Below are 22,683 nucleotides of genomic sequence, written 5' to 3'. Positions count from 1 at the left end.
AGGATGGGAGTCCCTGGAACGCGGAGCTGAGCGGTTCCTCCGCGAGCCCAACGCCGGGCCGGAGCCACCATGATCCCGCCGAGCGGCGCCCGCGAGGACGGCGTGCACGGGCTGCCTGGGGAGACCGTGAGCGCCCCGCAGCCGCCCTCTCCTGCATCCACCGGCAGCCAGGAATCCAAGGTACCGCGCACACTTCCCCAAGTGGACCCAAACTCACCCGTCCTGCTTCCCCACCCTCGCTCTGTCCACGGGGGCGCTGGCGCCAGGGGCTGAGAAGGGTCCCCACTCTGACCAGGGTTCGAGGACTGTCACTCCTTGGAGACCTGCACGTCTAGCAGGATTCACTACTAAGGATGCTGGACCAGGTCCCTGGGGACCCAAGCCTGGGCGCTCACACAGATCTGAGCCCATGCACTAGGCGGCTGCTACCCCAGAGCACAGACCTTTCCCATTGACCTTGGGCTACCAGATTGCTGACTTGGGGGTTGTTGCCTTGGTAGTTCAGCGCTTTGAATCTGCTGGTGTCCCAACCGCCTGTAGGTGTTAGGCTGAGGGATGGATACAGTTCTGGGAAGACCCTTCAGAGAGCTTAGCACAGCATCAGCCAAGGGTGTGTGCATCTCAAAGATCTCCGGGACCTTTTGCCTAAACAGGGAATCCCTAACTTCACAGACCACTCCTTGCCGAAACACTAGTGCACAGGGGAAGCACCGGCGTCATGGGAAAGTTGTTGTATCTCTGGTGGAAGTTAAGACTCTACTAACGTACATTGGCTGTGATGAGGAGGTAGACAAACACACCCGCACCGCGCTGTCACGATTACTGTTGCTCTCCCGCGGGAACTCCCCTGGGCGCCAGGCACAGGTTTGGAAATCTTGGAAGAGGATCAAAGAAAACTGCTACTAGTAGTGTGAAGCCGAAAGGCAGCTCATCCAAGAGTGCGAATCATAGCCCAGTATCCTAAGACGGGGTGTGTAGTCTGGATGGTTTCACATGAAGGCTTGCTTGCTCTTTATACAGATGTCTTTGCGGGTACCCCAGGTATCCTTGGAATGCGGGGGTCCCCGGTGAGTGAAGGGAAGAGGGGTGCCAGTGGGAAGGTAGTTAAGATGATACCAGAAGCCAACCCTTGTCACCCTTCACAACATGTCCCTGGAAGCCATTGACAAAGCCACCTGAATATATAATGTCAGCCTACAGTCTCTCAGGATTTGGTGTCATCCTGGGGACTGTGCATACTTCCTAGCCACCGAAAAGTGACCGTCACAGATGACCGTGGAAGATAAGAGTTCTGCATGATTCTTATTTGATTTAAGCTTTTTTAACAATAATACATTCTGGCTGGCTGGCCTGGGGTAAGCGAGTTTCTCCAACTCACTTCTCTCATCTGGAAATGGTGGCAAAAGCTCCTGCCTTTCAGAATCCTGGTGAGGAACACTTGAGATGGTATAATATCCACCATGATACAATGAAAGACTTAGTCAATGCTTGCTCTTGCCCTTCCTGAAATAGGAAGGTGGACTCCACCTCATTACAGATGTTACACGCCAAAGCAGACTCATAAGCCACTCAGATGTGCCACCGCTAGTCCAGCCAGAAGTTTCTGGATGGCTCTTTATAGTCCATTCTGGACCATCAGTCACGTAAGGGATAAGGATTGGTGGCCTTTTAAGAGGTGACTGACCTAGAACTCTGCAAATGAGGGTCACTAAACTGAAGGAACTGGCATTACCTTTTAGATTGGGCACGATGAGCTGAGGTAGGGTGTGTCCTGGAAAGGACTTAGTCTTTGGGTAAACTGAGGCCTGTTTCAAGTAAATTGGACTGGTTTGCTAATTATAAATGTCTTAAAGTAAATTCTTTGGCAAGGCAAAAACTGGCTTATAGCTTTGTATTTTTAATACATCAGTTTTTTGCCAAGTGGTCTACACACCTAATGTGTGTTTATACATTTCTAAATTTGTGCCTTTGGCTTAGGTATTATTCATCAGTGGAGATGGGCTATGGAAGTGGGCCCATGAATCTCAGGGAATTGAATGCAAAACGGTAAGCCCAAATGTGCATTTTTCTTGGGAGAGAAGCATGCCATTCATGATCATTTTTAAAAGGGTCCACACACCTCCAGAAGGCTAATCTTCTAGTGAGATGTACATGCTGTGCAGGGGCAGAGTGGCATGCCACAGGAGCAGAGAGAGGCCCTACTCGGTCCACACCAGGAATGCCACACTGTCAAGCTCATTGGCATTTACAAGGATTCTTCTTCACCCTGCAAATGAGAAGCTCGGGAGGAAAATGTGAACAAGACATTAGAGCTCCTTCCATCTTCCACTCCTCTGATGTGGTCTGTCTGTCAAATACCGCATGGGAGCCAACATGGTCAGGCTCCTCTGGGCATGAAACTTGCTCAAGTACGAATTTTTAAATTATTTTTAAGTCTTAAGCCATTTTTCCTTCTGATTATAAGAATGGCATGTAGTCTTTTTAGAAATTTGGCAAGAAAGAAAACAAAAAAAAAATCATCTGTTGGCTCCCAATCTACAATTACTGTTACCATGTCAATCTTTAGTTTGTCTTTTTTCACCCACTTTTATCTTTATATGCTTGAGAGAACAACAGTGAGCGTCTACTGAATACATAGTACATATCCGACACAACTTTAATCTTGATATTACACTATAGATGAGATTTTGTAATGATTTCCATTTTATGGATAGGGAAGGTTGGATGACTTACCCAAGATCACAGAGTTGGTTGAAATAATATGACCATAATGAGGCCCCTGAGATTCCCTAACACACACACACACACACACACACAAGCTCCCCATCACCAGGTGCAATTGCTTCTCTTCTCCTGTATGGGTCTTTTTTTTTCTGTTATCCTATTTTCCCCTAGGAGTCTAACTCAAGCATTTTAGAGACCACTAAAAGCTTTTGCATGACTGTTTCGATCTTCTCATCTTAAGAACTATTTGAAAATAAATTCATTGATTGAGCTGCATTACCATGGGAAATGGCTCAAGAACAAACCTCGTCCAGTTTCTTTGCTTATGGCTTTGCCACTTTGTCTGAAAGTGTGTTTATGGAACTAACTGAGTTACTTACCACAGAATTGCCTGGAAATAGGCTACAGCAGACCTTCCAGTCCAGAAAGTACAGAAGGAAAGAATGAGCATCCAATATCCTAAGTGTCCAGAGAACATAAAACATTTCTGGAAGTCCATTTCTCTTGACAGGTCTTTACATCGCTAACCTTTGGACTAGTAGCTGAATGTGTTACTCATCCCTCATTCAGGGACTCTATCTTACAGATAAGTACTGGCAAAAATCTGTCTTGGACCTCAGATACCACAGTGCAATTTCCTTAGAATAAACTCCTCTAAGTGCACGTTGGTATAATTGTTTATGTGGCTTTTCTTTTTCTTCAAATTGGTTGAGTTGAACAAATTAGAAAACCACTGAGGTATCTTACCGATCTTCCTTTCCACTAACAATTCCAGATAGATAACCGTTTCATTTATTTTCTAAGTTTCTGACAGAAGCGGAGGAATACAAAGGAAAAATGCATGCCTAAGCATTTCTTATTTAAGTGAATGTCTTCACGCCTACATACTGTGGACCACATAGAAAGCTTAGTAGGTGTAATGTGAAGGTTTGCCATAATGCCCTTTGCCACCCCTTTTCTGACCCAAGGTCAGATGTGGATGGTGTAGAGGGATGATAGCTTATAAGATCAAAGAAAGCAGTGTTCAAATCCATTCATATTGAGTATCTCTGTGCTCTGTGACACATCTCTGTAACAGTGAGCAAACTGCCTCAGCCGCATCATCTGTGAGGGGGATGCTGGCACACACTGGCATGTTTTTTATTTGTGTTAAAAATATATAAAGCACCTAATACGTTGTAAGCATTCATTAAGCATAAGGTACTACTGAATTTCTCTCCATACTTCACATGGGATGACTGCCACTAGCCAGCCCCAATGTCAATATTGGAATTATTTGAATAACCACACGTTATATTTCAGTAATACTCACTGCCATTGAGTCAATTCCAACTCATAGCGACCCTATAGGATAGGGTAGAACTGCCTCTGTGTATTTTACAGATTTTAACTCTTTGCAGGAATAGAAAGCCCCTTCTTTCTCCCTTCTAGTGGCTGGTGGTTTCAAACTGCTGACCTTGTGGTTAGCCGTCCAACACAAGACTAATATAACTGGATTCCCTCTCTTTGGGCTTTTAGCTATTCTGTTGACTACAGTGAGATTTCACCTCCACTGTATTTCACATCCCCCAAATGAAAAGGTATAGACCCATAAGCATGAGAGTTAGATTTGAAAGACTGTATAAACTACCCAGTGACCTAAGGGAGCTATGGGCCAAGGCATCCCCTCATTCCAGGATACTCTTTATTCCTGGACCACTACCACTATGCAAATTAGTAAGAAGAAATACTTCACCGTGACTACTCATGTGCCTGCATATCCTTCAGAAGGACATGTCCATCACCCAGTAACTATTGCGAGCCTACTTTATGTCAAACCACATCTTAAGGTTGATGCAAGATATATACTAAGAGACAGAAACAGAGACAGAGGGAGAACAGCAGTAGCTATTATTAACAATGAATTTAACTCTACTTGGGTGAGATAGTTAAGGGTTATTGTGCCAACCTAGTCAATAAACACTTGTGGGATTAATTGAAGGGTGGAGAGATAAATGGCTCAGTGAGGCTCACCTTTCAAGTTCTCGGGTGTCTTGCTCTCTGATGGTTGGACCAGGGTGCAGCCACCTTAGCCAGTTCCCTGCTTCAGCTGGCAAGGCTCACTTCCTGAGAGACATCCCTGAGGAGAAGTCACATGGACTTACCCTGATGCAACCCTGGGTGCTGGAGAAGCCTCATGGAGACCCCTGCCAGTGCTGAGATGCTTACACCACCACTAGATTCAAAGACTTTCTACCCACTGGCCTATGATCCTCCTACATTCAGTGTCATTGTGTGTGTTTTGTGAGTTTGAGGAGGACTTTTTAGATCTGTGTCGGACATATGGGCTAAGTCAGATGTATGGGCTTGGACAGCACTGGGTTGGGATGCTCTCTGAATGTGTACACTTACCCTATATATAACACTCCCTCTGGTACATATATAAGTTTCTGAAGATTTGTTTCTCTAGTCTACCCAGACTAACACATTAGGGCAGAGGAAGGAGCCCTGGTGTAACGGTAGGGTAAGTATTGGGCTGCTAACCACAAGGTTAGTGCTACAAACCCACCAACAGGAGAAACCTGGGGATGTCTACTACCATGATGATGTGTAATCTTGGAAACCCTATATAGGGTCGCTGCAAGTCAAACCCAGTGGCTATGGGTTTGGTACAGGAGAGAAAATGAAAGAAAGTGGATCATTGATTTGCAATCAAATCACCTGGCAAGTCCAGGTCATAGGATAGACGAACTACATTAAAATCTCGGTGACAGAGCCTAAGACATCAGTATTTTAAGGACTTCCTTGGTGATTTCATTGTACAGCCAAGTTTGGAAGCACTACACAGAATTATAGAATGTCAAAGTAAGCAAGATTTATTGCCTTCCAGCCAAGCCACTTGAAGAAATCATTTGCATTTACTCTCCTTCTTCACTTACCATTCATACATCAAGTCAAATAAATGGCTCTAACAAAGGTCACTATTGATGCCTAGGTTGCCAAATAATTTTAGGAATTACTCAGATACAGCTAGATTTTCAAAGTTGGTTATGTCCTCATCTAAGTTATTCTCATGATTATGAAAGTAATAAACTACTCAATGTCAGTTCTGATTCACAATGACGCTGTAAGACAGAGTGGAACTGTCCCAGAGGTCGTTCCAGGCTCTAAATCTTTATGAAAGCAGACGCCCCTGTCTTTGCCCTGCAGAATGGCTGGTGGGTTCAAACTGCTGATCTTTCACCGCCAGGACCCCTTTTACCCAGTGTTAACCAGAAAATAAACAACAAACACAAACCCACTGCCTTCAAGTCAATTCTGACTCGTAGTGACCCTACATAGCGTTTCCAGGACTGTCTGTCTGTCTGTCTTTATGGGAACAGATAACTGTAGCTTCCTCCTGCAGAGTGGGTGGTGGGTTTGAAGTGCCAACCTGGTGGTTAGCAGTCATGGGTGAGTGAGAACTACCAAGGCTCCTGATCATTTAATCCCTTGTAGTTTCTCAGTGGAGAAAAATGAAAAAACAGTAGTATATGAGGAAAAAATTATGCCTCATGCAACCACCCAGAGAGAAGAATTGTGAAAATGTTTGCTGTACTTTTTCATGTTTCCTTTTGTACCTACCTCTGCCGTTTCATGCTATACACAGACAGACTTTTCATACTCAGAGGTAAGCAATAACGTGAACACTAAAGATGGCATAATTATCCATTTCATTTTTATACCATATTCTACATCCTTTCTACTTACATATTTAGATTCTTTCCCAACTTTCACATATTAAAAGCTACTGAATTGAGTGTCTCGAATCAGAAATATTAGTATGCTTTTTGAACTAGTTTCATAGGAAGCACAATTACTAGGTCAGCGAGAACAAGGTCTTTGGTTCTATGTGACGGATTTCCCTAGAGAAGGAGTGTAGTATACTCTTTTAAGTGAGAAAATGTGAAGAACACAGAAGTATTGCCCTTTTAAAACATTGTTACTAACATTTATTCACTATTTTTATTGTTGTTGGGGGGTGTCTAGTTGATCCTTACCAATGGTAACCCCGTGTGACAGAGTAAAACTGCCCCCATCAGATTTTCCAACCAGGGGTCACCAGTTTTTGAGACGGAAGAGCCCATCCTGTCCTTCATAACAACTGAAAAATTATTTGAGAGCTATAAATATATGTTTCCAAACCAATGAAATGACCAGTAATTATCCAAAAGAGTCAACTATGGCTTGAGAGCCAGTTTGCCGACCCCTGTTCTAAGCTATAATCGTTACAGGATTAGAAAGGCAGGTCTTCCTACCTAGGGAGAATTATTCGCAAGAACAAATTGCCCCATCAGTAAGATAAGGTTGTACTCACAGCATCAACAAAACAGAGGCCCCAAAGGGAAGACCCACAGATGCCAAGGTTACAGGACCTAAGAAAAGACAATGCCACAGTGGAAAGGAACTAACAGGGCTTTAGTGAAAATGATACCAGATCCTGTGTGTGAGGTGCCAGTTGGAAATAAAGTTCATACAATGTCATGAGGGTACCCACCTGCAAGGTTGTTTAAGCTATGAGAGCCCTACCATTTCAACACCTTCACTGACGTCCGTCTCCTGTGGTCTCTTCTTATGTACTTGAAACCCTGTATCTAATTGGATTGCTCGGGTGAATGCAATTTATTTCACATAACAAAGGTGGGGATGGGCTGTGGGATATGATGCTTGCTGCATTCACTCAAATGCAACATGAGTAGTTACTGGGCAAGGACAGAGTAAGAATTTGAATCATTGGACCACTGTAATCAATTCAACCGAGTTACATTTTAACTCTATAGCATTGATGTGCAGTTATGTCCTAGGTTTGGAAAGCAATCACTTGTACAAAAAGTTGTATATGTTTGACATTCACATGGATGCAATCTTTCATGCATTTAAAATAATACTAACAAGGGTAATAATTTAATATAATACCAGCATAGCAAATGTCTGAAGAATACTGCAAGTACTAATATTTATCTACCAAAAAAGTTTTAAGTTAGGTGTCAAAGAATTTTTTTTTGTCTGTTGGATGGGATTCAGTGCTTGATATTACTCTGATAGATGCTGATAAATGAGGCATGAGGCACAGTAAGAGGATACAAAATTCAGTATTTATTCATCATGCAGAATGTTTCTTATTTAGCCACAATGAGAGTGTTTCTAAATTCGTCTTCAAAGAAAGCAACAAAGGGTGTTTATCAAGAACATTCCATTTATATTTTATCAGAGTATTTACAGATCCCTGTGTAAAGAGATGAAATAATCACTCAAGGAAATAAATTAAATGAATATTTGGATAATAAAACATATATGAATCTATTTTAGTTGCCATTTCCCTTCAGACTTAAGAAATTGATTGCTGTTGTTTAAGAAGAAGTCACGTCATGGGATAGCAGACACATGCACACACACATGTCCCAGTCGAGTGTGCGCGTTAGCAGAGGAAGGTCTACCACAGATTAGCTGGTTCGCACTGACTAGAAAGGTTGCAGTTCTTATGTAATAGCTGTCTAAGCCAGGTGTCTTCCAGGGTGAACTGTGACATTCTAATCTATAACTTTATTTTTTAATGTATTGCTGTACTATACATTAATATTACAATATTTCCATTATAGCATTATAATAAACTTGAAGGAGCCCTGGTGGTCTTGGAGGTTGAGGATCGGCCTGATAACCGCAGGGATGGTGTGGTTGGAATCTACCAGGGGCTCCACAAGAGCCAGATGAGACTGTCAGCCAGTGTAAAAAGTTACCGTCTCAGAAACCCAATGTCGATTCTCTACGAGTTGGAATCCATTCAATGGCTGTGAGAATAGACCTTGGAAATGGATCGTTCGAATAAGACTTTGGAAATTGATCATTCAAATAACCTGTTGGGAATTTCATCTACTTATTTAACTTCCCCCGTGTTCTCCCATGAAAGTACTTTAAAATTTCTATTGTGAAAGTGATTACCTAAAAGTTTTAAGATCATTTTTGTGGACTCTACAATAATGAGATTTCTCATCCAGGAAGGTAGTATATCTCTTTAGTTATTGAAATTTATTTTACACCTCTCCTAACTGCGCAGGGATTTGGTTAAAATGTTTTCTGTTTAATTAATTGTTACCTCTTTCCCTTCGTATTTTATACTATGAATTACTACCAGGAACCAACTTTTCCATGTTTTCTATGGTGTTAACTGGCAATAGGACATTTTTATGTTAATTGTATAATCTAGGACCTGTGGGCTCCATTTCTTGCGGAGATAAAGAAACACCGTAATTTTGTTCTCAGTGATATGGTGTGCAGGTTTGGGCATCAGGCAGTCATGTTCACACTCCATCTTGCCTCTGCCATTTTGATTCCATTCAACAAACTTCCTGCCCTTCACTGTCCTTTATGCAAAGTGAGGACAAGAACGACTCCCTGCGGTATTGTTCTGAGGGTTAAATTAATTAGTATGTATTGAGTTCCTGGTGAGTCAATGGTGGAATTATCTCCTTCCATGCTGGAGACCTTGTTCGATTTTCCTGTATCCAACATACATTCTAGAAACCACTGCCAATAAACAAAGCGACTGAGAAAATGCCCTGCAAATTTGCCCTAAAGACAAATCGATTTCCAGCTAGTTCATTTCCTACATACTTCCTCTGCGCCAGAGTGCTTTCCACTAAATCATCCCTTCAAACGCCTCAACAAAGCCCAAACTTTTCCGTTGCTTTGCACTTGCTTTGAGACAGCCTTGCTCTTAGCTTACTAAGATTTTCCATCAGAAATTTATGTCAATATTGTTTCAGATAACTTTTTGGCAAGTATTAAGGTAATCATGTAATTTGTGTGTGTGGTGGGGGGGTTTCTTTGGCCTCTTTATGTCATCAATTATATTAATAGCTAGCCCATTATTAAACCCTTTGTACTTTCCTGGAAAAAAGTCCTGCTTGACCATGGGGAGTTTCTTTGAATAAACTATTTGGTTCTATTCCCAGTATTTTTCTTTACTATTTATGAATTTGTATGCACTCAGAGATTGTTCTATTATTGTCACTTTTGTGTTCTTAGTCTGATTTTATATTTAAGGATATGCCATCTTTTTAAAAAATTGGGAAGTCCAAGGATATTTATGTTTATTCGATTTTTTATTTTTCTTCCTACTGTTGTGTATAAAACCCAGAACTAATTTTTTCTTGAAAAGTTTGAAAGACACTAACAATAAGATGTAAGCATATCACCTATTTAAAAAAATAAATTTTGAAGACGTTTTACATCTTTTCTCCTATTCTTTTTCAAAGATGTAAATTGGCTTGAGCCAGGTTTGTGAATCTGTGTTCTACCGGGCAATTAGCCAATTCACGCAGATTTTCATGACATCTCAGCAAGAGTTCTGGTAGGACAGTCCTGGAAACTCCCCTCTCACCGCATCTGCACTGTTTCGAGCAGGACTTTTATAAGCGAACGGTCTGTGAACACATCCTATTTGTAGTTCTCTTTCTTGTACTCCATGGACCACTTACATCTGCATTTGGACGTGAAAGTGTTACAGCTCCGGTGCTCACTCTCTTTTCCACCTCACTCAAAAGTTTCCTCGTTAAACCTTTCACTCCCTTTTTTATTTGTTTGTTTTCTCCTACTTTTGCAGTCCTTTGTTGCTGTGGTGGTGGTTGTTGTTGTTGTATCTGCTTCCTCTTCCTCCTCCACGCACCTTTCACATTTTGATCTTCCTCAGCATCCCGCTCTCAGCCCTCCATCCTCCCCACAGTCCCAATGGGTCTTCAGCAGGTCTTTATCGACTACTGCCGTCAAGTGGTTTCTGACTCAGAGATAACCCTGCAGAGGAGAGTACTTTGAGTTTTCAAGACATTTCTTCCGCAAGATTCCTCCCAGACAGCTCTCTGTTGCCCTACATACCAATATACCCTCAGTCCTTTAAAGAATTTCTTTTGATTCCCTGGATACAGTTTAACCTCGATGCATTCTCAACAAACCTTCACTCTCAACTCTAACGCCACCCTAACGTTGTGCTTCTTGTGTGCTTATCCACAACTGCTCATCCTTCGTGGAGTCAAACAAGCCAGAAACCCAGGGCCATACTAGATGTCTGCAAGGGGTCTTGAAAACAAGAGAGGGTGAGAAACATTTCGTAGCAGTTATAGAGAAGATAAGATAGGTCTTAGGCCTTCAGAGGATTTGTCTTGCAGCCCCTGGGTATTGCAAACATCAGCTTTGCTGCTGACTGAAAGGTTTTAGGTTAAAATCCACCTAAGCAGACAGTTAATTTCCAAAATGTCAGCCATTGAAAGCCCTGTGTAGTGCAGCTTTATTACAGCACACACGGGTTTCCAGTAGCCATTTTTATCTGTAGCTTGTTCTTGGTGGTCTCCATAGCTAATATTTCATGGCTTTTTGTTTGTGTGTTTGTTTGTTTGTTTGTTTGTTTGTTTGTTTGTTTTTTCGTGTCTCAGAATAGCTCTGACTTTGTGATGGAAGATTGAGGTCAGACCCCAGAGGAAATATAGGGGAGGGACCCGGAACACCCTGGGTTCATAGGAATATGCCTCCGTGCCCTTACCCTCTAAATTGTAGAGTCTAAAAGGACATCAGCAAAAGAGAAAAGAAGAGCTAGAGATCTGTGTCCCCCTAACACACTGGTTCTCAACCTTCCTAATGCCGCAGCCCTTTAATACAGTTCCTCATGTGGTGGTGACCCCCAACCATAAAATTATTTTCGTTGCTACTTCATCACTGTAATTTTGCCTCTGTTATGAACCCCGACCCCTGTGAAGGGGGTGTTCGACCCCCAAAGGGGTCGCAACCCACGGGTTGAGAACCACTGCCCTAACAAGATTCTTTATGCGCCCTTTCAACCACAACGTTTTATCAGAACTAGGTAACTTGGAGACCATGGAAAAACATCTCAGACACACACTGTATACATATATATATATATAAATTATCAGAAGAACCACAAAGCAGGGCCCCCTTTCTTTCTCACAGTTTAATCTCCATACACATCTGTTCAGCGGCTAATCATATCCTGTCTCCCACACTCCTCGGTAGTCACTACCATGCCACTGCCCTATGGAATTCTTTCTTCTTCTGCAAAATCCTCTCTATTCTCAATTTCTTTTACGGTGTGTCATTTTCTGCTTCCTTTAACACATGGCTCTTCCCCTGTGGCTTCTCCTGTGATCTTGTCCTCTACCTTCTTCCAGTTCAACCACCTACTCAGGTGAACATTTTTAAGACCTTGTCAGTATAAGGATTACACCCTCCCCAGGATATCTGTAAAAAGCAGGGAAGACAGATAATAAACAAGTGGAAAAGTTCATAATATAGTTTCAGGCAGTGATAAGTCTATGTTGAGAATAGAATGTGGAGTGGGCAGGGGGATAGGAGTGATTTTACATGATGAGCAGGATTTTATGAAAAGGAGGCCTTTAGTATGCTACAGAAGAGTCGTTCTGAGGGTGGGGTGGAAGATCTGGGCGCTTAACCTAAAGTGGGACTGATTTTGCATGTTCAAGGATCGTGCTAAATGCACAAAAGGAAAAAAAAAAATCAAGGAGTATAGAGAGCTATACAAGGGCTAGATCTGCATTGTTCAATCTGATGGCCATTAGATACAGATCTATTTAAAATTAATATTGAAATCAATTAGAATTTTAAAATTAAGTTCTAGTCAGACCAGACATATTTCAAGTACTCAATAAATGCTTGTATCTAGTAGCACTTTTATTGGACACAAAAAGATAATGGAGAATTCCCATCACTGTGGAACAATCGAATGGACAGTATTGACCAGAGCCAGTGGTTCTTACTAATCATACTAATGAATATGATTTTCATTTGAAGTGTAAAAGCCAGGGAGTGGGAGGGTCTGGATCATATCATTCATGATATAGTTTATATTTTCCTGAGACTATTCTGACTGCTGTTCACAGTGGGACTATGGCAGGCCTAGAACGTAAGTAAGGAGGCCAATTAGAGTTCCAAATGAAGCTTAAGTTAAGGAAATGATGTCTTGAACCAAACTTTTACTAGTGGAAACTATAAGAGATGGTAAGTTTTAGGATGTCTCTTATTATTTTTCATTAAGCATTTTATTGGGAGATCTTACAGATATTATAACAATTCATAATTCAATTAAATCAAGCATAATTGTACAATTGATGCCACCATCATTTTCAAAACATTTTCTTTCTTCTAGAACTCTTTGATATCGGTTCCCTTTTATCCCCTGCAACCCCCACCCTACCCCCGAGAAACTCTTATTATTATATTATATTATTATTATTTCCATATCTTTTCAGAAATAGTAATGAGAGCAATGATTCCCTGGAAGTACAGGAAGAGAAAGGGAGAAAAAGGAACCGAGGAAGGAAGAAAAAGGAACTGATAGCAGTAACAGAGTTATAGGTGCATCGATACATTAAGATGTCTTTGAAGGTAAAGTCAGAGAGATTTATTATGATGCATGGTGAGGTCTGAGTAAGGGAGGGAAACCAAGAATGACTGCTAACCATACAACATCAATGAGAGGATCAAAAGAGATGTGTGCATTGGAAACATCTATGATATATGAAGCCCTGTGCAAACCTCCATTGGTAATAGTCACAGTAAATTTCAAGAAGATTGAACATGAACATAATCTTATGCATAGCTTTGCTTCCCAATCCATAAGATTGATTTGACTAAAACTACATCATGGGGAAAGTAGCAAAGAAAGTGGAAGAAAGCGATGTAGACTTTGAAAGTTGAGCTGAAGGATTTTGATTTTTGTGGATCAGTATGAGAAGATGTTGTAACAGTGAAGTGAAAGATAGATTGAAATGGGGGAGAACTTAAAGCTAGAGCACAATTAATCCAGTCTTAAGACAAAGAGGGGAAATGGGAAGGAAAAGGAAAAAGTTAGCATGACAGGAATTTCGATGACAAAAAAATATATACAAGTATCTAGGTGCTGTTCACGGAGCCATCGTCACAAAACCTGCATGGAGATTGGAGGCAGGGTTCAGCCTGGAGGACCCTTGTCTGGGGAGTGTGTGACTTAGTCAGAGGATGGCCAGAAGAAGTGAATATACCCCAAATCAGAGAAATATAGTTTCAGAGATCATTCCAAAGGGTGGGATAAGAAAACAAGAAGAAGGGGAAAAAAAAGAGCTAATGTTAGCAGCGGAGAGGGTAAGAGGTAGGATGAGCTGAGCTGTTAACAATTTGGGAGAATTAGAACTGATGCTCTTCTTTTCTCTGCTCCTAGTCCGTGCTGGATACCAGATAGCCTTTAGTCATATGCATTAGTTGTTGACCTCAGTAATCTACATGCACATCTTCCACGACAAAAAGAGCCAGAGCTATCCAACAAGAAGACCCTTGGATTCTTGGATCCCATAAGCATGGGCCATCACCCCACAAAATTACAATCCAGGTGAGGGTTAAATAGAAAGACCTTCAATTAGAAGAATTACCATTCATCTTTCTAATAAATAATAATCTTCTCTACAATAGCAAAACCTACCTGATCATACTTTTGCCAGAAATCTGTTTCCGCCCTCCCAACTAGTCTTACTCTAAAAATCACAAGGTAAGTTCTCACCCTGGAAATGTTGCTGTTAGGTTCTATCAAGTCAGTTCTGGGCCATAGCAGCCCTTCATACAACAGAAGGAAATAGCTCCTGGTCCTATTGCCTACTGCCATCCTCACAGTACTTCTTATGGTTCAGTCCATTGTTGCAGCCACGGTCAATCCATGGTGTCAAGGGTTTTTCTATTTTTCTATTTTTCACTGCTCCTCCACTTTACCAAGCATGATGTCCTTCTCCAGGGACTGGTCTCTCCTGATAACATGTCCAAAGTACATGAGACCAAGTCTCATCATGTTTGCCGTACTTCTTCCAAGACAGATTTGTTTGTTCTATTGGCAATCTATGGTACTTTCAATATTCTTCACCTACCCTACGATTCAAAAGCATCGGTTCTTCTTTGGTCTTCCTTATTCAGTGTCCAACTTTCACAAGCATAGGAGACAGTTGAAAATGCATGGCTCGGATTAGGTACACTTATGTCCTCAAAGAAACCTTGTTCTTCGGCACTTTAACTAGGTCTTTGGCAGTAGATTTAGCCAATGCAATGCATTGTTTGATCTCTTGATCACTGCTTCATACGTATTGGTTGTATATCCAAACAAAACAAAACCCTTGACAACGTCATTTTTTTCTGTGTTTAGTATGATGTTACCTATTGGTCTAGAAGGGAGGGTTTGGGGTTGAGTAGATTTAATGAGACTCTCCGACTACATGACTTAGATATACAGACACAAATTTAACTTAAATTGGATATCTGTTCATTGTACTGTATTTTTCTATTGATTTTTCTTAAGAAATATGATAGGCAGTTACTTGGGAAAATAACATTGGAAAACAACAATAGAAAGCAGGTGATAAGAATGCAGCTTACCTAGACTAGAAGTTTATGATTTTAAGATGCTAGAGACAATTTCCTGATAAGACATGATGATTACTAGGCGAAGTTATACATTTTTCCATTAATGTTTTCTCGAAGTTCAACTTCAGCTGGGGATTAAAGAAATGAGCTTTTTCCATCTCATTCAAATACATGGAGATAGAATCGGGCCAGAACTCTCAAGGAGAGGAGTCATCCTGAAGAGCCAAGTCTTTATGATCATAGGGGACTTATTTTCTTGTTTTCCATGCATTTCTCTGTTGAGAATTTACTTCTCTATCTTTCTATAATCTTGTGCACATACCCCTGCTTTGATGAACAGGATACAGTAAATGGAATTTCATTCAAATATAATAACAGAGTCGCACAACATTCCTTGTGTAATTTTTTCCTAATCATTCAAGATCTATCATCTTGTAAAACAGTCTTTTGCTTGTACTGAATGACCTCATACTGCTTCTTACCATTTTCTGTTTCCTCCCACAAGACTTCCCTGAGTCAATGTTGAAGCTTCTAACTTGCTTCTCTAATTTGCTTTTGTATTGGAACATAAATCACCAAATTAGTTGCCATTTCATCTCGCAGAAAAGAAAATAGATGCTGGACCTAATGGACTGCCGGAGGACTCTGTAGCGAGTTTTAGGGCAGTTGTTCGTTTTCTGTTTTTATTTCTTACTTAGTGCCTCCTACTCTGCTTGTTCCTTAGACATTTCCTTACACGCTAGTTTTTTACTATGTTTCATGTAAATCCATTTGTCAGAATTTGAGTACCTAGTTGCTTTGATATTTCTTAATTCCACAAAACAAAGAACCCCGGAAATAAGTGAAAATAATGGTGCTACATTTAGGGAATTGAAACTGATGGCAAAATTTGTATATACTGTTGAATGGGAAACGAATTTGCTCTGTAAACTTTCTGTGATGGTTCAGTTTGTGTGTCAATGAGAATGAGCCTATGATGCTGCCTTTTAAAATTAAGACATTTTACTAGCTACTTGGAGTGTTAGTCAGTTTGCTCAGGATCACCCCTGGTGGACCTAACCTCCCAATTAACCTTTCACAATATAAGTTCCCAAATATAATGTCTCATTTAGTCAAGTTCTACTGAGTGGATTATTTATTCACTGCTATAGAGCATATTGCTCTCTTCTCCTCAAGGTGATACCTCCTTATAAATGAAAAGTGATTAAAATCAATGTGATATGATAAACTGCATGAGCAAACAAAAAACAGAGCAAACAGGAAAAACATCACGCTTGCAAAATTAAAACATGAAGATTATGGTCCTTCCCTGGACTACAAGAGAGAACACAAGGAGAAATTGGGAGATTTCTTATGAGATCACAACTCAACCGATACAAGCTTCTCAAATGTGCAGCTGTTCAATCATTGTGAATGGCCTTCTTGCCAGACAGACTAACTTCCATCCAACGCTATCACACAAGTGCTCTAGAATGTCATGAACTTGTCTGAGAAAACAATACACCTGATTTCATATGTAATTTGTTCATGTATTCTCACATTTAAAATCAGTTTAGCAAGATTCCTTTCATAGACGGCCTGGAGGGTGACTTTTGCAGCTGATAGTCCAATTTGTAATAAACTATTGCCTTGATAATGGGAAATGTTTTGTACTTGTAGATCTGGATCCTACAGCAAAATGCCAAGTCATCTAGCCCCCTGAGAGCAACCTTCTTGACTCATAGGGGAGCTTCACTTGCAAGTTATGCTCACACTTGGTGGGTCAGCTGCACTAAGAGACCAGGTTCCCAGGAGTCTGGACTGTGAGAGAGAAGACCCATTTTAGAAGCTGTGGGACAGATATGTGGAGAACAGCATCTTTGATCTCCTCTCCCAGTGGCCAGACTAAAATGTCAGCTCACAGTCTACGACCTTTATTATAAGACTATTCAAGTGTCATCCTTGAGGACATGAAGGATAAAAAGGCAGAAACAGAGTTACAGCCATCAAATTTTAGAGATGGGATTTTGAGGGGGTCCTAATTTCTATATATACACTGATTTAGCTTCACTCGGTATTGAATATCAATGTTTTATTACTCCTCTAGTCCTCATCTTATGAGGTCTCTAGAAATACAGCCTGAGACAAGGCCTGAGACAATGTCTGGTATGCCCGACCCATGGTATTTTCAATGGACTTGATGTACATGTGGAAGCTGGATCATGAATATGGAAAAGTTGATGCATTTGCATTATGGTGTTGGCGAAGAACATTGGAAGTACCATGAACTGCCAGAAAAACAAACATGTTCCTGCCTTGAGGCAATAAGACAATGAGTTTTGCCCAGCCAATATCAATTCAGTGTCTTGAACAGACTCATGTAAAATGAAGCTTACCTGTGCTCAAGTGCTTTGGAAATGGGGAAACCTCTTACCGTGGAGGGAATGAGGCAATCTATGTAAAATGTTTAATGCTGATAGATCTGAGCATATTCTGATTTGGAAACCTTTATATGTGACTGCTTGTTTATCCCTAGCTCCTCTCATTATTTTCTCCTTTTCCTCAAAGTTGGATAGTTTAACTATTATGTGCCTTGGTTACTTCTTGGGATTAAGTCTAGCTAGTGTTCTTTCAGCCTCCAGAATGGTTGCCTGGTTTTCATTCGTTACGCTGGGGAAGTTTCCCTCCAAGAATTCCCTCACTAGTTTTGCAGATGACTTCTTTGTTGTGTCTTCCTCTGGTAATCCAATTGTTCTGATATTGTTCCTCATAGCATCAGACATAACTTTTTGGTTTCCTTCAGCGTCTCTGATGATCTTATTAGACTTTTGTTCATATGTGTTAGTCGGCTTGGCTGTCCTCTAGGTCACTGGTCCAGTTCTTTGCCTCCTGCAGTCGATTGGCAAAGTCCATGAGTGTGCTACTGGTTTGTGTTATCTTGTCCCTAAGCTCTTGTATTTCCCTTTGGTGTACGGACTTTATCTCCTCTATCATTTCATCCTTTTTCTGTATTGTTTCCCTCACATCCTATATGACTCCAAGCAACATTCTGAAAATTTCTGTGCCAGGTCAATGTCTGCTTCTTCTATGCACGTCATTAGGTTCAGGACATCTTCCAATATTGCCTTTTGTTTCTCCTCTTTTTTTGTTGAGGTCATTGGGGATGATTTCTGTTTGCATTGTGTTGTTTTAGAGGAGCCAGGTGCCATTTTCCAGAGTCGAAGAGCACTAGGCTCTCTCTGGGAGACTCATAGGAAAGCTTCTTTGCACTGCCTACATGTGATTGCACTATGGGATTGGCCTACCACCTGTGGCTTCACTCTTTCCCTAGTTAACCAGTATTCTGTTATTTGAAGGATAAGTTGGATGGACCTCTCAGGGCATGCTGGTTGGGTGGTGACTTGCATCATCTTATAGTCAAAGAGTGACTCCATTCCTCGCCTCTTCTCAACGAAGCAGATTACATACGAGCAGCTCCTTGGAGAGATTTGCCTTTGGCTTATTTGGTGTAACCAGTGCTAATAATTAAAATGTTCTTACCTTGGACTCATGGATGCTGAAGTCTTTATTCCCCAAGCTGCCCTTTCTCTAAAATATCCTTTACTAATTCAATAGAGAAACAACTGTTTTGTTTTCCATTTGGTAACTGTGGTATCATCATGGGTTAGTGTAGAAGGAACATTGGTCTTTTAAAAAACACATAGCTGTTCACAGATATGTGTCATTCCATCTGTTGAGTCTTCAACTGCCTAAGCACCTGTCTAGATTAAAATGCTAAGAATTACTTAAATACTAAGACCTTTTCACTCATTTTGTGTTATTAAATAAAGCTTGTGTTAATCTGTACAGTATATGACATTGTGAGGTGGGTGGGAGGCAGTTGTGTGTGTGTGTGTGTGTGTGTGTGCCTTTGTATATACACATATCAAAGAGCTTATTTCCTAGTTAAAACTTTTTTCTCTCTCTCCATATTAACAGTTTCTCATCTCCCAAAGTTACTGCCTTTATCATGAGCTGTATGTAGGTAGCTAGAATACCTCCCCCACCTCCCCCCACATGAGGATAGTACAGGGCCTTGTATGTAGGTAGGTAGAATAACTCCCCCACCTCCCCCCAAATGAGGATAGTACAGGGCCTTGTATGTAGGTAGGTAGAATACCTCCCCCACCTCCCCCAAAATGAAGATAGTACAGGGCCTGACTGTTTCATTCTGTTGGACATGGGTCTCTATGAGTCAGAACTGACCTGATGGCACCTAGGAACAACATGAGTCAGGCAACTTGACAGGAGTCGGTTTGGATTGGTTTGGTTGCATGATTGTTAAGCAATTTACTATTAACCAGACGGTCAGCAGTTCTAATACATCAGCAATTTCCTATGGTAATCTATTGCTTTAAAAATTTACAGTCTTGGAAACCCTAAGGGGTCACTGTAAGTCAGGATCTACTCAACAGCCACGGGTATGTTTTGGGGAGATTTTTTGAGGCTTTTTGGGGGGGAGGGTGGGTTCACTGTCAAATTTACATAATCTGGCCCCAAAACCTGTGCCACAGAGTCCAGCTTCAGACAGATTTGTAGATAAAGATAAAATAACATTCATTATAATAAGAGATAGTAGTAACTGCTCATATACTATTAAATGATTATTTGTTGATGTGTTAGGTAGCTGTTTAGGCTGTCACAGATCATGTTGAGTCTTAGTTCACAGAAAAGACAATGTGGAGGGAACACAGGGAATTATCAAAGACAGACCCAAGATATTAGAGTTAAGGAAATAAGACCAGCGGAGTTGAGTTCTTCTCCCAGGTGCACAGCAAGCCCTGCGCCGTCACATGACTGAATGGACCACATAGGCATATACATTGAGTTCGGAGGTGACACTTTTCAGACACTACCATGCCACAGCTGGTTGCAAATTTGAGCAACCCTGCAACCACTCAGGCGGCCTGTTGAACCACTCAGTGCTGGACCTCACAACTCCTGTCTGAACTCGTAGGTCTCGGGTGGGGCCTGAGATTTTTCAGTTTTCACGAGTGTCTGGTGATACTGACCTCTTGGCGCAGACATCACACAGATGTAACACTTCCATTCCGGTATATACCTTGTTTGTATGCATGTGGCACCCGTTTTATTACTTTATTGCTTTTGCCATAATGACATTCAGGTGGTCTCTTGATCCCAGAACACATGCAGGCGTTCTCTTGATTGGAGTCTTACCCTTGGTGCATAAGCACTCTGGATGTACCTTCTGTCACCACCCAGATGGCCAGATGTATAGCAACTGGGAAGGAGGAAGGTACCAAGACCACAATGGGTTGGTCCAGCTTCTCCCTCCCTCCCCCAGCCATGTCTAGTTCCCCAACTTGTGGATTTAAAGAAAGCTGAGGAGGTTAGCATCATATGGTTGAAACTCGTTTGCTCAAACAGCCAAACAACTTTTGTGTTCATTTTAAAAGAACCAGAGAGTTCTTTTAAAGTGTCCAAAAAATGTTTCTTTTGCTAAACTTTGGACTCAAATGGGCTTTTACCAACTCGGCTCCATCCCTTCTAGAAGTAAAGGAACATATAAGAAAATGAAGGGTCATGAAGAAGGCAAGCAGACCTCCAAATATACTTTTGCTGGCAGGGATTTCGCATAGTCTATCCACACCATAAGCCAGCACTTTCAGGCATGTTCCTAGAGGTAGGCTTATGCACAGATAAAATGTTCATTCCTTTAGAAATCATTAACAAAAAGGCAGTAAGCTGCATTACTTCCAAAACCCTGCAAAAAGCTGCCCTAAGGCCCTGGATAGAAAATAGCAAGTGTGTCAAATTGGAGCTATAGTTAGAAATGCTGCAGGGAGCCCAACCAACCCTGAACTGGTGGGTCTAGGAACCTGTGTTGAAATGACACTGGGAGAGCAGCGCTCTGGAGAGTCAGGGACTCCATCGATGCTGCCCTCAGCTGTCTCTTCCCTTAACTTGGAAACCAGAACTGTGGATTGTGTCACAGCAAGACAGAATGAGCTCTGTGATTTGTGGGATCCAGTGCAAAATGAAAAGGCAGGGACCCTTGTTCAAACAAGAATGCTCAGATGACAGCAGAGGCTATGCAAACTGAAGGCTATTCAAAGTGATTGCTCTGATGCAGGAGAGGGCATGAGTATTTCTTGATGTCTTGCTGTGTGTAAGCGATCGCTCATTGTACTCATGACTCAACTAGAGGCTGGGGCACAGGAGAATGCAGCAGCTTGTCCATGGCCGCCAGAGGAATAGGTGTCGGCACTGTATCCATTTCTGGCATACTCAGCCTTGTTTTAGAGGCTTTTGGGGCAGTTAGCTGGTTTTGCCTTTAACTTTTCCCCATCTACACTTCCACACTTAACATTCCTGATGAGTAGTGGCTTGTGGGAAAAGCACTTCCAACTGTTTTCAAATTGCATTCCCTGCAAGACCAAGCAACTAGTAACAGGTCAATAAAAAAGCTTTTCTTAAAGAAAAAAAAATAAAAGAATTAATCAATAATCCAGAGCTGGATTTAATATAATGTTGTTGTTGTTGTTGTTGTTAGCCGCTTTCAAGTCAGCCCCTACACCCTGGTGCCTCCCCGCACAAGGAAATGAAATACAGTGGGTCTGTCTCCCTCCCATAATCTGCTGGGGATCAGACTGCTGTAATCCATAGAATTGTCTTGGGCTGACATTTGGTAGTAGATCTTCAGTCCTTTCTTCCACGTCTGTTTCAATCTGGATGTTCTACTAAAACCTATTCAGTTTCACAGCAAAACCCATGCCATCACTGACAGCTGTGAACCTGAGTGTCCCACATGGAAAGGCAGGAATTCCACCACTGAAACACCACTGCACCTTAATATAACACCGTGACTACTAAAAACGGTGAAAACACAAAAGGAAGAGGGGGAAAGGGGAGAGGAAAGAAAAGAAAGGGGCAAGGAGGAAAGATAACATGTCTTGATCCATTACTATACTCGATTTTTCACACCCTGGTGTAGTGGTTTTGCATTGGGCTGTTATCCTCAAGGTCAGCAGTTCAAAACCACCAGCTCTGTGGGAGCTAGAAGGGGCTTTCTACTCCCATAAAGAGTTACAGTTTCAGAAACTCACAGGGGGCAGTTCTAACCTGTCCTATAGGGTGACTTTGAGTCAGCATTTGCTCGATGGCAGTGAGTTTAGTTTTTAGTATCTCATTTAAGGACCCCTGGTGGTGCCAACGGTAAACATTGGGTTGCTAACTACAAGATGAGTGGTTCAACCCTATTAGGTGCTCCTTGGGAGAAATTTGAGGCTATGTGCTCTTAGGAAGATTTGCAGCCCCGGAAACCTTGTGTTTAGTCACGATAAATGGGAATCAAATTGATGGCAAGGGGTTACAATATTTAATCCTCACAATAACTCTTTCAAATACATCTCATTTTATGCCCACTTTACAAGTAAGGAATTAAACATATATTGTAGTTCATTAACTTGCCCAATTTGCATATAGTCTAGTCTGGGTCCTCTGTCAGGGGATGAGATTGATAGTCCATCTAGTGCTGTGTGTACTGTCTCCCCCCAA

At 41.5% G+C, this 22,683-nt stretch overlaps 1 protein-coding gene across 1 annotated transcript in view; it reads left to right on the top strand.

Moving 5' to 3' along the window:
- Nucleotides 1–69: 69 nt before the first annotated feature.
- Nucleotides 70–22,683, top strand: part of STAC (SH3 and cysteine rich domain) — a 195,907-nt gene continuing 173,293 nt past the window's right edge. Inside the window, exon 1 of the mRNA XM_004704066.2 lies at nucleotides 70–180. Coding sequence (XP_004704123.1) covers nucleotides 70–180 — 111 coding nt within the window. The remainder of the gene's footprint in view (nucleotides 181–22,683) is intronic.

Source organism: Echinops telfairi, unplaced genomic scaffold, assembly GCF_000313985.2.
Source record: "Echinops telfairi isolate 266 unplaced genomic scaffold, ASM31398v2 ScPeMD7_7420;HRSCAF=8458, whole genome shotgun sequence".
Lineage (NCBI taxonomy): Eukaryota > Metazoa > Chordata > Mammalia > Afrosoricida > Tenrecidae > Echinops > Echinops telfairi.
This window is presented reverse-complemented; position numbering and strand designations above follow the sequence as displayed.